The sequence below is a fragment of the Panthera pardus genome, unplaced genomic scaffold (genome assembly GCF_024362965.1).
Source record: "Panthera pardus isolate Hobbes unplaced genomic scaffold, ASM2436296v1 HiC_scaffold_8, whole genome shotgun sequence".
In the NCBI taxonomy this organism is placed as follows: domain Eukaryota; kingdom Metazoa; phylum Chordata; class Mammalia; order Carnivora; family Felidae; genus Panthera; species Panthera pardus.
In genome coordinates this window covers 10,649,394-10,664,300 of record NW_026527013.1, presented here as the reverse complement: position 1 = coordinate 10,664,300, position 14,907 = coordinate 10,649,394, and the positions used below count along the sequence as shown (strand labels likewise).

At 41.6% G+C, this 14,907-nt stretch overlaps 2 protein-coding genes across 8 annotated transcripts in view; both read left to right on the top strand.

Moving 5' to 3' along the window:
- Positions 1-14,907, top strand: part of LOC109253962 (adhesion G protein-coupled receptor E2-like) — a 66,390-nt gene that overhangs the window by 29,795 nt on the left and 21,688 nt on the right. For 6 of the 7 annotated variants that reach the window (XM_019427421.2, XM_019427423.2, XM_019427425.2 and 3 more), the window contains exons 1-2: positions 7,979-8,092; positions 10,301-10,363. The exons of the other annotated variant lie outside the window; for it this stretch is intronic. In XM_019427421.2, the coding sequence (XP_019282966.2) occupies positions 8,065-8,092; positions 10,301-10,363 (91 nt within the window). In that variant the 5' untranslated portion in view covers positions 7,979-8,064. Of the gene's footprint in view, positions 1-7,978; positions 8,093-10,300; positions 10,364-14,907 lie in introns of those variants that run through there. 7 annotated transcript variants of the gene reach the window in all.
- On the top strand, positions 13,519-13,984 carry LOC109253967 (BBSome-interacting protein 1-like). Its single transcript, XM_019427439.2, has one exon. The coding sequence runs from the start codon at positions 13,606-13,608 to the stop codon at positions 13,816-13,818; it is 213 nt and encodes a 70-aa protein (XP_019282984.1). The 5' UTR covers positions 13,519-13,605; the 3' UTR covers positions 13,819-13,984.

Here is a 14,907-nt window from a genome sequence, read left to right as displayed (position 1 = left end):
AAGAAATAGAAAGGGAAGGAAAACTTCCAGACTCATTCTATGAAGCCAGTATTACTTTGATTCCTAAACCAGACAGAGACCCAGTAAAAAAAGAGAACTACAGGCCAATATCCCTGATGAATATGGATGCAAAAATTCTTAATAAGATACTAGCAAATCGAATTCAACAGCATATAAAAAGAATTATTCACCATGATCAAGTGGGATCCATTCCTGGGATGCAGGGCTGGTTCAACATTCGCAAATCGATCAACGTGATACATCACATTAACAAAAAAAAAGAGAAGAACCATATGATCCTGTCAATCGATGCAGAAAAGGCCTTTGACAAAATCCAGCACCCTTTCTTAATAAAAACCCTTGAGAAAGTCGGGATAGAAGGAACATACTTAAAGATCATAAAGGCCATTTATGAAAAGCCCACAGCTAACATCATCCTCAACGGGGAAAAACTGAGAGCTTTTTCCCTGAGATCAGGAACACGACAGGGAAGCCCACTGTCACCGCTGTTGTTTAATATAGTGCTGGAAGTTCTAGCATCAGCAATCAGACAACAAAAGGAAATCAAAGGCATCAAAATTGGCAAAGATGAAGTCAAGCTTTCACTTTTTGCAGATGACATGATATTATACATGGAAAATCCGATAGACTCCACCAAAAGTCTGCTAGAACTGATACATGAATTCAGCAAAGTTGCAGGATACAAAATCAATGTGCAGAAATCAGTTGCATTCTTATACACTAATAATGAAGCAACAGAAAGACAAATGAAGAAACTGATCCCATTCACAATTGCACCAAGAAGCATAAAATACCTAGGAATAAATCTAACCAAAGATGTAAAAGATCTGTATGCTGAAAACTATAGAAAGCTTATGCAGGTAATTGAAGAAGATATAAAGAAATGGAAAGACATTCCCTGCTCATGGATTGGAAGAATAAATATTGTCAAAATGTCAATACTACCCAAAGCTATCTACACATTCAATGCAATCCCAATCAAAATTGCACCAGCATTCTTCTCGAAACTAGAACAAGCAATCCTAAAATTCATATGGAACCACAAAAGGCCCCGAATAGCCAAAGTCATTTTGAAGAAGAAGACCAAAGCAGGAGGCATCACAATCCCAGACTTTAGCCTCTACTACAAAGCTGTCATCATCAAGACAGCATGGTATTGGCATAAAAACAGACACATAGACCAATGGAATAGAATAGAAACCCCAGAACTAGACCCACAAACGTATGGCCAACTCATCTTTGACAAAGCAGGAAAGAACATCCAATGGAAAAAAGACAGTCTCTTTAACAAATGGTGCTGGGAGAACTGGACAGCAACATGCAGAAGGTTGAAACTAGACCACTTTCTCACACCATTCACAAAAATAAACTCAAAATGGATAAAGGACCTGAATGTGAGACAGGAAACCATCAAAACCTTAGAGGAGAAAGCAGGAAAAGACCTCTCTGACCTCAGCCGTAGCAATCTCTTACTCGGCACATCCCCAAAGGCAAGGGAATTAAAAGCAAAAGTGAATTACTGGGACCTTATGAAGATAAAAAGCTTCTGCACAGCAAAGGAAACAATCAACAAAACTAAAAGGCAACCAACGGAATGGGAAAAGATATTTGCAAATGACACATCGGACAAAGGGCTAGTATCCAAAATCTATAAAGAGCTCATCAAACTCCACACCCAAAAAACAAATAACCCAGTGAAGAAATGGGCAGAAAACATGAATAGACACTTCTCTAAAGAAGACATCCGGATGGCCAACAGGCACATGAAAAGATGCTCAACGTCGCTCCTTATCAGGGAAATACAAATCAAAACCACACTCAGATACCACCTCACGCCAGTCAGAGTGGCCAAAATGAAGAAATCAGGAGACTATAGATGCTGGAGAGGATGTGGAGAAACAGGAACCCTCTTGCACTGTTGGTGGGAATGCAAATTGGTGCAGCCGCTCTGGAAAGCAGTGTGGAGGTTCCTCAGAAAATTAAAAATAGACCTACCGTATGACCCAGCAAGAGCACTGCTAGGAATTTATCCAAGGGATACAGGAGTACTGATGCATAGGGGCACCTGTACCCCAATGTTTATAGCGGCACTCTCAACAATAGCCAAATTATGGAAAGAGCCTAAATGTCCATCAACTGATGAATGGATAAAGAAATTGTGGTTTATATACACAATGGAATACTACGTGACAATGAGAAAAAATGAAATATGGCCTTTTGTAGCAACATGGATGGAACTGGAGAGTGTGATGCTAAGTGAAATAAGCCATACAGAGAAAGACAGATACCATATGGTTTCACTCTTATGTGGATCCTGAGAAACATAACAGAAACCCATGGGGGAGGGGAAGGAAAAAAAAAAAAAAAAGAGGTTAGAGTGGGAGAGAGCCAAAGCATAAGAGACTGTTAAAAACTGAGAACAAACTGAGGGTTGATGGGGGGTGGGAGGGAGGGCAGGGTGGGAGGGAGGGCAGGGTGGGTGATGGGTATTGAGGAGGGCACCTTTTGGGATGAGCACTGGGTGTTGTATGGAAACCAATTTGACAGTATATTTCATATATTAAAAAATAAAAAATAAATAAATAAATAAAAAATAAAAAATAAATAAAAATAAAAAAAAATAAAATCTGCATTTGAGGGGCACGTGGGCAGCTCAGTCGCTTAAGTGTCCAACTCTTGATTTCAGTTCAGGTCTTGATCTCATGACTGTGGGCATATCAAACCCTGCACTGGGCTCTGTGCTGGACTTAAAGCCTACTTAAAAGAAAAAAAAAAGAAAAAAAAAATATATATATATACACGCATTTGCTTTTTTTCTTTTTTAAATTTATTTAAATTTTAGTGAATGTTAGTGCAATGTTGTTCAGGAGTAGAATTCAGTGTTTCATCACTTACAACACCCAGGGCTCATCACAAGTGACCTCCTTAATACCTATCACCCATCTAGCTCATCTCCCACACACCTTGTTCCATCAACCCTCAGTTTGTTCTAAACAATCTGCATTTGAAAGGAGAAACTTGGCCTTATTTTCTGTGTTAAAACCCCATCCAATGCTATTGGGTTTGTTGTTCTTTATTCTTGTATCCCTGTGAAAATGGATGATCTTGCTTTGAGAAAATATTTATATCTTGAGTTTTCAAACTAGGAAGCTTCAGTATTCCCTTTATTGACAAGAAAAACCTTAAAAGTCTAAAATTGTTGGTAGTTTTGCTTCCAATTTAACTGCCCCTCAAATTCAAGTGAATATTTTCTCTTCTTCCTTTACCCTTCTCCAGAAATAAAGCAGGTGACAAGGTTTTCAGGGGGGAAAAAGGTTATGTTGATAAGTCACCATATTCAGAGTCTGAACTCATTTTATATAATAAAAACGTTTGCATTATTTTACAAAAGATATCTAGATGGAGTACATACAAACATGCACACAATATATTCTTAATGCCTTAAAGTCAATAAGAAAAATACAATAACTAAAATAGAGTGTGCAAAAGATAGGAGTATATAATTCACAGAAAGCACCATGAAAATACAAAGATGTTAAAACTAAAAACACTGTTAATGAAGATACAAATTCATATGACGTTAAGATAAATTGTTTACCCAACAAAGCAGGGGGATGAAAACATTTGATAATGTATATTTTCAGGATTCCTACCAATGAACAAATAAAGATGTGGCATACACACACACACACACACACACACACACACACACACACACAATGGAATATTACTCGGCCATCAGAAAAACTGAAATCTTGTCATTTGCAACGACATGGATGGAACTAGAATGTGTTATGCTAAGCAAGATAAGTCAAATAGAGAAAGATAAACACCATATGATTTCATTTATATGTGGAATTTAAGAAATAAAACAGGGGCGCCTGTGTGGCTCAGTCGGTTGGGCAGCCAACTTTGACTCAGGTCATGATCTCACAGCTTGTGAGTTCGAGCCCCACGTCGGGCTCTGTGCTGACAGCCCAGAGCCCGGATCCTGCTTCAGATTCTGTGCCTCCCTGTCTCTCTGCCCCTCCCCTGCTCACGCTCTGTCTGTCTCTCAAATAAACATTTTTTAAAAACTTTTTAAAAGAAACAAAATAGATGAATATATGGAGGGGGAGAAGAGAGGGAAACAAACCACAAAAGATTCTTAATGATAAAGCACAAACTGAGGGCTGATGGATGGGGGTGAGTGAGGAGTGAGCTAAATGGTTGACAGGTACTAAGGAGGGCACTTGTTGTGATGAGTACTGAGTGTTATATGTAAGTGAAGAATCACTGAACTCTACTCCTGAAACCACTGCACTGTATGTTGGCCAATTAAAATTTAAATAAAAATTTTTTAAAGATTCCAGAACGTCTGTAAACCCTAAGCCTCCTAATGGTTAAGTAGAGACAGAATTGTAAAATTGAAGTGTCCTTTACAGATCGCCCAGACGGGCCATGTCCTTCTATCAATGAAAGAAACTGTGTATCCTTCAGAGAGACTGGCTTATATTCTTGATGTCTTTGACTTTTCCCCATCCACAAGTGTATAATGGACATGATTTTAAGTTCCTGTGACTTTCTTCTGTTAATTTCCTTCTAAATGAGCAGAGAGGTCATGTAAGCCACCAATCAGCAAATTTTTCATGTTAAAAATGAAAAATTAAAAAAAAAAAAAGATTTGACAGGGGTAGGTTTGATTGCATGTGGAAAGTTGATCCTCTCCTATAGCACCTGGGTAATTTGATACAGTCTCATTGAATAGAAGACTTGTAAAATTTATTACAATGTAAAATAGATATGCTCTGGCAACCCAGTGTGTAAACCACCCAATAGCTCTGCTAAAGAAATTTATAAAAGTTCTCCTTCAGGGATTTTTGAGACACTCACGGCAGCATTATTGTAGCAATGGGAAAGGAGAGGCCATCTACATATGCATTAAAAAAGGAGAAAGGCAAAATATAATGTATTTTGTAATCTGTATATTTGGAACAGTGGCCAAAAAGAAAGGCGTGGATCTTTATTCAGTGACATCCAAAAACTCTCCCAAAACATCACTGACTGAAGAATAAGTTGAGAGCAAAGTACATGGTAGGAAAAACTTTATGTTAAAACAAAACACAGTTGGGGTGGCCGGGTGGCTCAGGTGGTTAAGCATCCAACTTCAGCTCAGGTCACGATCTCACTGCTCTTGGGTTCGAGCCCCACGTCAGGCTCTGCTCTGGCAGCTTGGATTTCCACCCTCACTTGCCAGCAAATCTTCCCTTGACTCCTCACATGATATCAGAGAAGTCTGCCCAAACAGAAGATTTTAATAAAATCCAGTTTCAAAACATACCACAAATATCAAGGATACCGTTTTAAAAATCACTGTCCTCCCAAGAACCAGGAACACCTCAACTCGAGATGACACAGAGGTTAGAATTATCTGACAATTATTTTAAAGCAACCATCATAAAAAATGCTCTAATGAGCAATTACAAACTTTTCTGAAACAAATGAAAAACTAGAAAGTCTTAGCAAAGAAACAGAGAACTTTGATGAAGAAACAGATGATATATACCCCACATCTGTCCGAATGGCTAAAATTAACATCTCAGGAAACACCAGATGTTGGCAAGGATGCAGAGAAAGAGGATCTCTTTTGCATTGTTGGTGGGAATGCAAGCTGGTGCAGCCACTCTGGAAAACAGTATGGAGGTTCCTCAAAAAGTTAAAAATAGAACTACCCTATGGCTCAGCAATTACACTACTAGGTATTTATCCAAGGGATACAGGCGTGCTATTTCAAAGGGGCACATGCACCCCCATGTTTATAGCAGCACTATCGACAATAGCCAAGGTATGGAAGGAGCCCAAATGGCCATCGATGTGGACATATGTGTGTGTGTGTGTGTGTGTGTGTGTGTGTGTACAATGGAATACTACAGAGCACAAACTAAGGGTTTCTGGAGAGGTGTTGGGTGGGAGGTGATGGGCATTAAGGAAGGCACTTGTTGGGATGAGCACTGGGTGTCCATACGTAAGAGATGAATCCCTGGGTTCTACTCCTGAAGCCAAAACTACACTGCATGTTCACTAACTTGAATTTAAATTTTTAAAAAATGAAATGACAGCACTATCCATCAAACGGGGGAAAAAAAGAAACATGATATAAGGATAACAGAAACTTGAGGCCTGAAAAATACAAAACCTGAAATAAAAACTCTACTGGATGGGCTTACTAGCAGGATAGAGACAGAAGAAAGGGGGGGGGGGGGGAATCAGTGAACTGAAGACAAAACAATATGATTTACCCAATCTGAACAAAACAGACAAAATAAACTACAAAACAATTAGCAGGGTCTCAGGGACCTATGGGACTAAAAAAAAAAAAAGTTTAAGATATCTGTCACTAAATTCCAGAGGGAGATAGAGAATACGGAACTGAAAAATTATTCAGAGGGGGAAAAAATGGCTAAAATTTCTCAAATTTCGAAAAGACAAGAACATATAAATTCAAGAAGCTGAGGAAACTCCATGGGGTGTCTGGTGGCTCAATCAGTTAGGCGTCCGACTCTCAATCTCTGCTCAGGTCATGATCTCACAGTTTGTGAGTTCGAGCCCCGCATCGGGCCTCTGTGCTGAGGTGCGGAGCCTGCTTGCCATTCTGTCTCTCCCTCTCTCTGCCCCTCCCCTGTTTTTGCTCTGTCTCTCAAAATAAAGAAATAAACTTAAAAAAAGAAGAAGAAGCTGAGGAAACTCCAAACAGTATCAACTCAAACAAATTAGGGACAAGATACATCACAATCAAATTTTTGATACCTAAAGGCAAAGAAAAAAATCCTTGAAAGCAATGAGAGATAATGATACTTCATCCCTAAGGGAACAAACATTTCAGATATCTGCTCATTTCTTATCAGAAATCATGGGTGCCAATGGAACGTAGTACAACATCTTTCAGGTATCGAGAGAAAAGATTAGAGTCAGTCCAGAATCTTATATCCATAAAAAAAAAAAAAAATCCTTCAGAAGTTAGGGAGAAACCAGGATATCTTTTCTTCATGAAAATTTATTTTTTCCTAGATATTAAATAACACACAGTTTTGTGGATTGAATCATATCCCCCCAAAATTCACAGGTTGAAGCCCTAAACACCGCCACCCACCCACCCACCCCCCCCCACCCCCCCACACACACACACACACACGTGAGACTGTATTTACGGACAGGACTTTTTAGGAGTAATTAAGGTTAAATGTGGTTATAAGGGTGGGGCTCTAAAAGTGTCCTTGTAAGAAAAGGAAGAAACACCCGTGATCTCTCTCTCCCTCTCCTTCTCCCTCTCCCTCTCTCTTTTTCTCTGTCTCTGTCTCTGTCTCTCTCTCTCTCACCCTCTCCCTCTCCCTCTCCACATACAAGGAAAGCTCACATGCAGACACAAGGAGTAGGTGGCCATCCACAAGCCAAGAGAGAGCTCTCACCAGGAGCCAACCCTCCCGGCACCTTCATCTTGGAATCCAGCCTCCAGAACTGAGAAGATAAATTTCTGTGGTTTGAGCCACCCAGTTGATACTCTGTTATTACTGCAGGGCGAGCAGACTAATCATACACGTGGCCAGGTAGAAAACAAAGGAGATTTAAACAATGCAAACAAAGAATCTCACTATAGTTCCACCACACAGACGAGTGGAACATTTGGGGACGTTTTTCTCATCTTTTGAAACCTATCAGGAGTATTTTCCTTCGCCAATACATATGAGTCTAAGGCTGCGTTGAGTATTGCTGAAGAATAAAAACACCTTAGTTCTAGACCAGACATGGATTACACAGGATCACATCTTCCTGTATCACAAACATTTAAAAACCACTTTCATGGAAGCTTTCAGTACAAATACCAGTAATGCTATGCAAATATTTAAAAAATAGAAGTGGAGTTTCTGGGAAGTTAATCACAGGACAGACTAGGGGGAAAGAAAGGATCCAGACAAGCAGTTTCCTAAATCAGCTCCTGTGGGCCAAGTCAGACTTAAAATAGGAAGCCTTTGTAACACGCACAGACCAAGAGCAGAGGTCCGCACCATGAGGAACAGATATCGACTGCTGCCAGGTAGGTAGAATTGTAACAATAGTGACAGATAACTAAAGCTATCTGGGAACTCTCTAACCAGTTAGAGAATATTCTGTGTTCCTGAGACTCTGGTTTTTTTCCCACTTTCTCTACCAAAGACGAAGGGGAGATGTTGAGAAGGATATAAACTCACTTGTATTAAGTCTCAAAGGAGATAATCAGTAAAACTTATTCCCAGGGCCAATCCAACAAAGATTTCTCCTTTTACTACCTATATCAGTCCAGTTTCTCCAGAAAAACAGAGCCAATACAACGTGTGTGTGTGTGTGTGTGTGTGTGTGTGTGTGTGTGTGTGAAAGAGAGAGACAGAGTGAGAAAGAGAGAGAGAGAGAAAGAGGGAGAGATTCATTCATTTTAAGGAGTTGGTTCATGAGATTGTGGAGGTTGGGAAGCTGAAATTCTGCAGGGCAGGCCAGCAGGCTGGAAACCCAGGGGAGATTTGATGTTCTATCTCAAGTCCAAAGTCAGTCTGGAGGCAGAATTCCCTCTTCTTCGAAAGAGGTCAGACTTCTTTTGTTTTTCCTAAGGACTTCAACTGATTGGATGAGGCCCACCCAGATTATGGAAGATAATCTGTTTTACTCAGAGTCTACTGATTTAACTGTTTCTCTCATCTGAAAAAAACACCTGCCCAGAGATATCTAGACTAATGTTTGACCATATATCTGGGTGCTGTGGCCCAGCCAAATTTGTTACATGAAATTAACCATCATGTTACCTATACTATTTTTTTTACAAGACTATATAGCAAATTCTCTAAAAACTCTAATGAGCTAAGAAAAATATCCTTTAGCCCATAGGCTTTGTGTGGGTCACAGCATGGTTTAAAGGACAATAACAGTGCATAATAGCAAAATCAACTTAATTCTGATTAGTCTTTCTTTCCCTCAATGCTTAGTATGATACCTGTTACATAGTAAGTTAAGCGTTCCTTACGTATTGTCTTTATTGCTTGTAATTTTGTTTCCTGGTTGTCATGAAAATAGCCACATCTCGAGGTGTCTGGGTGGCTCAGTTGAGCGTCCGACTTCAGCTCAGGACATGATCTTGTGGTTCATGGGTACAAGCTCCGTGTCAGGCTCTGTGCTGACAGCTCAGAGCCTAGAGCCTGCTTCGGATTCTGTGTCTCCCTCTCTTTCTCTCTACCCCTCCCCTGCTCACACTCTGTCTCTCTCTATCTCTCTCTCTCTCAAAAATGAGTAAACTTTAAAAATTTTGAAAATAGCCGCATTTCTTATCATCTGATTTGTGGAACAGGATTTTAATGCTGGGCACATTCTAGGAAAATCCTATAAAGGCACACAGATATGAAAAGATTTTCATAGGGTTCATTGCCTCCCACAAATGGAAGGAGAGACTCTAACAGGTGGCCCAGTGATTGCCTGTAGAGTAGATTCCTTCGCGTCTGCAGTGGTGTGTATACCACAGAGCCTGTCCAGTGACCCATCGCTCAGGACGAGACTGGGGGATAAAGGGAAAGGCTGTGCCCTCAGTGCGCCACAGGAGGGCCAGGAGCTCGCATGCAAGGAACCACAGAAGTCATGGGTGCTGCACCTGGATAGGCCACTTAACCAGGAGACGGTGGCTCTACCTGACAATGCCCTTAGTTGTCACTCCTCACCTGTCATCAGCTCCCCCCACTCTCTTGACTCCAGGGCTCCCTGCCCTGCTGATACTGCTGTGAGCTAGGGCTCAGACTTGGGGCTGTCTGACGCCCAAACCCACGTTCTTCTCGTGTGCCCCAAAACATGTATGTCAAAGAGGGGACAGTGACCCTGGGAGAGAAATCCTCAGGGTAGATTTCTGCCATTGCCAGAGAACTAAGAACCTGGCCACTGTGAGGACTTTGTGCTTCAAGATTCACTCCCTCCACCGGGAAAGGTTGGAATTTCTACCTTGTGTCCCTGACGTCACCTGTGTATATTCTGTCCCCTCACCTATAGCACTGAGGCTCCGTGAGGATGTGTCTGTTAGTGACTGACTCCTCTGGGAGTCAAGGGATGTGAAGGGCAAAAACTGAGTCCTCAGTTCCACGAAAGGTCCGAGAGCCCTGTGGCTGCTGCTGGAAAGCTGTGGGCCGCAGGACCAGACCCACCTCCCCAGGAGGCAATGACCATGCCACCAGGAACTAACACCAGAGCTCCACACTCCTCTTTTTGTCTTCTCACTGGTTTTTTTCTGCTTCAGGACTCTTGCTGCTGCTGCTGCTGCTGCTGTTAATATTCAGAGCTGCTTCCCAGAACACTAGAGGTGAGTCCGCCCAGATTTAGTGACATAAGCTAAGTATGCACATGCTGGGGTCTGGATCCTGTCACCGACAAAGGGGAAAGGAGGTTTATTCTCCAAGCGAGGCTCCAAGATGGCCTTCTGGGGATAAGAGAAGCTGTTTCTTCCTCCCTTAATGTCCAGCCGTCTGTCTTTTCCTCTTCCAAAGGCAGCCATCCCTCCACAGCCCTCCCCTGCTCGACTCAGGGACTCTTAGCTGGCAGCTGCTGGCTTCAACCATTCCTTGAGCCTTCCGACTGTGGTCCTCGTTGCTAGGGCCCCCACACCTGTGCTCACTGGTGCCCTCCGAACTCTCCACCGGTCGATGCCTCCGTGATTCGGGTACTCGTCTGGGGAGAGCTTCACCAGCCCCTTGCAGAGTTGTGATGGTACAGGGACTTGGGTGGCAGAGGGGCTTGGAGATATGGGGGGAGGTGGTGACATGTCCCGAGCCCTCGGCCCTAAGAATAGCACCCAGCCCTTCATCCAGGAAAAGAGAGGTGACAGGGCAGGGGGAGTATGAGGGAAGTGGACCATCAGGTTTTCGTGATCGATGGGTAGAGCGTTGAGAGCTCACACAGCAGAGCTGGGCTACCCGGCTTCAAAGTCTAATTCACCCTGACTACACCTGACACGCAAGAAATTATTTCCCCTCTCTATGCCTCAGGGTGCTTGTCTGTAAATTGGGGATCATCATTGTACCTACCCCACATGGTTAGAGTGAGATTTAAAATTCACCTGCGTAAAGAACAGCTAAAGACGAGTACGGAGCAAATTGTCAACAAATGTCAGTTATTATCACTGTTGCTGTTGCCATTATTATTTTCAAAGAAGAAAGAAAGGGGAGAAATAGTGGAAGCTCAGGCTGTCTTTCTGGAGTGAGCTCACCGGGAACTCTCGGCCCCTCACGGTCATGGTCTCCTTCCTCAGTGTTCACAGCCGACCTACGAGGCAAGCGGAGTTGAAGGTGGGGGCTTTTTCACACCTTCACCCATTTTGCCCACCCCACCCCCCCCCCCCACCTTGGCAATCACTGATCTGTTCTCTGTATCTCTGAGTTCAGGGTTTTTTTTTTTTTTATTCCACCAAAAAGTGAGGTCATACAATATTTTTCTCTTTCTGTCTATTTCACTTAGCATAATGCCCTTAAGGCCCATCCATGCCGTCACAAATGACAGGGTCTCTTCTCTCTTATGGCCAAGTAATATTCCGCTGTATCCGCATACCATTTCGTCATTATCCATTCATCCATCGGTGGACGTTTAGGTTGTTTCCATGTCCTGTTGTAAATAACGTGGGACGGAACATGGGGGTGCAGATATCTCTTTCAGAAAGTGATTTCATTTTCTTCAGGTCAGTACCCGGAAGTGGGATTACTGGATCATACAGTAGTTCTATTTTTATTTTTGTGAGAAATCTCCATACTCTTTCCCATAGTGGCCGCACCAATTTATGTTCCCTCCCACAGTGTGCAAGGTTCTCTTTTCCCACATCCGCACCAACACTTGCTATTTCTTTTTTTATAGTGGCCACGCTGACAGATGTGAGGTGATATCTCAGTGTGGTTTTGATTTGCGTTCCCCCGATGATTAGTGGTGTTGAGTACATTTTCATGCACCTCTTGGCCACCTGGATGTCTTCTTTGGAAAAATGTATATTCAGAGGCTCTACCCATCTTTGAATTGACTAATAATGCTCTTTGGGGTTTTTGTTGTTTGCTTGTTTCTCTTTGCTATTGAAGGTGTATGAACTCTTTATATATTTTGGATGCTAATCCTTATCGGATACTGTATAAGATTTGCATTTACTTTCTCCCAAATTGTAGATTGTCTTTTTCATTTGTTTGACGGTTTCCCTTGCTGTACAGTTTGATGTGGTCCCACTTGTCTGTTTTTGCTTTTGTTGCCTTTGCTTTTGATGTCAAGTCCAAATAATTGTTGCCCACACCAATGTCAAAAAGCTTACCCCCTATGTTTTCTTCTACGAATTTTATGATTTCAGGATAACATCATTTTTCAAATTATCAAATTTGGGCTCAAAGAGATCAAGTGACTTATTCAAAGTCATACAACTAATAAACTGGTAAAAGCACACCCAGGTCTAAAACTAAGGAGTTTTTAAGTGTTAATGAGGATGTGGAGAAAAAGGAACCCTTGGGCATTGTTGGTGGGAATGCAAACTGGTGCAGTCACTGTGGAAGACATTATAGAGGTTCCCCCAAAAAAAAAATTAAAAATAGAAATGCCATATGACCCAGCAATTCCACTACTGAGCATTTACCTAAAGAAAATCAAAACACTCATCAAAAAGAGATATGCCTCTCCTACATTTACTACAACATTATTTACAATAGCCAAGATAAGGAAGCAACCCAAGGGTCCATCCATAGATGAATGGGTAAAGAAGATGTGTATCTGTCAGCAATGATATTACCCACCCATAAAAAAGAATGAGATCTTGCCATCTGCAACACAGATGGCCCTAGAAGGCATGATGCCAAGTGAAATGCGTCAGACTGAGAAAGACAAATCCCGAAAGATTTCATATATATGTGGAATCTAAAATATAAAACAAACAAAACCAGACTCTTTTTTTAGTGTTTATTTATTTTTGACAGAGAGAGAAGGAGAGAGAGAGAGAGACAGCATGTGTGTGAGTGGGGGAGGGGCATAGAGAGGGAGAGGAAGAGAATCCCAAGCAGGCTCCATGCTTGTGAGCACAGAGTCCCACACGGGGTTTGAACTCATGAACCGTGAGATCATGACCTGAGCTGAAGTCGGACACTTAACCAACGGAGTCACCCAGGCACCCCCAACACCGGACTCCTCAATACAGAGAGCAAACTGGTGGTTGCCAGAAGGGTGGTAACAGGGGGATGGGCAAAATAGATTAAGGGGATTAGAAGGTACCAAGCTCCAGCTATCAAATAACTAGGTCACAGAGATGAAAAGTACAGCATAGGGAATATAGACAATAATATGTAATAATCGTGTATGGTGACAGACAGTAGCTACACTTATCATGGTGAGCCCTGAGTAATGTTTAGAATTGTTAGATCATTATGTTGTGCACCTGAAATTAATGTAACACTGTATGTTAATTATCCTTCAATGAAAATATATTTTAAAAAAGAAAGAAGAGAGAGGAGTCTGTAAGTAGGCCCGAAAAAGGACCAAAGGTGACCAGTCATCCCAGGAAAAAACTTAGCTGTATCCAACAATTCAGATATGGTGGAAGTGAAGTCAATGTTCCGGGAAGTTCTTCCAAAACAAGGGCAGTTGTCTGTGGAAGATATAACCACAATGGTGCTGTGTAAACCCAAACTTTTACCCTTAAAATCTCTGACTCTGGAAAAATTGGAGAAAATGCAGCAAGCAGCCCAGGATACGATTCGCCAACAAGAAATGGCAGAAAAGGAACAACAGCAAATAACTCACTGAATGATAACTTAGCACTTCCACAGAATACCCTACCTTAGTATTAACAATAGCTAGAAAATAATTTGCACCTGTATGCTAAGAACAGTGTGTTAATAAAATTGATAGTCCTTACAAATAATATAAAAATACCCAAGACTAATGAAACTTGTATTGTGAATTTAGACACTGTGGTTTGTATTGAACATAAGCAATTAAAAAAACGTTGAACGCAAAAAAATAAAATAAAATAAAATAAAATAAAATAAAATAAAATAAAAATAAAAAATAAAGAATACAGGAGTGCCTGAGTGGCTCAGTCAGTTAAGCATCCAATTCTTTTTTTTATTATTTTTTTAATGTTTATTTATTTTTGAGACAGAGAGAGACAGAGCATGAATGGGGGAGGGTCAGAGAGAGAGAGGGAGACACAGAATCCGAAGCAGACTCCAGGCTCTGAGCTGTCAGCACAGAGCCCAACGCGGGGCTTGAACTCACGAACCATGAGATCATGACCTGAGCTGAAGTCGGAGGCTTAACCGACTGAGCCACCCAGGCGCCCCTAAGCATCCAATTCTTTTTTTTTTTTTTTTTTGAAATTTATTGTCAAATTGGTTGCCATACAACACCCAGTGCTCATCCCAACAGGTGCCTTCCTCAATGCCCATCACCCCCCCCCACCCTCCCACCCTCCCTCAACCCTCAGTTTGTTCTCAGTTTTTAAGAGTCTCTTATGCTTTGGCTCTCTTCCACTCTAACCTCTTTTTTTTTTCTTCCCCTCCCCCATGGGTTTCTGTTACGTTTCTCAGGATCCACATAAGAGTGAAACCATATGGTATCTGTCTTTCTCTGTATGGCTTATTTCACTTAGCATCACACTCTCCAGTTCCATCCATGTTGCTACAAAAGGCCATATTTCATTTTTTCTCATTGCCACGTAGTATTCCATTGTGTATATAAACCACAATTTCTTTATCCACTCATCAGTTGATGGACATTTAGGCTCTTTCCATAATTTGGCTATTGTTGAAAGTGCTGCTACAAACATTGGGGTACAAGTGCCCCTATGCATCAGCACTCCCGTATCCCTTGGGTAAATTCCTAGCAGTGCTA

What these genes read in the sequence shown, in the direction of transcription:
- LOC109253967 (XM_019427439.2), top strand. Translation starts at nt 13,606, where the DNA reads ATGGTGGAAGTGAAGTCAATGTTCCGGGAAGTTCTTCCAAAACAAGGG.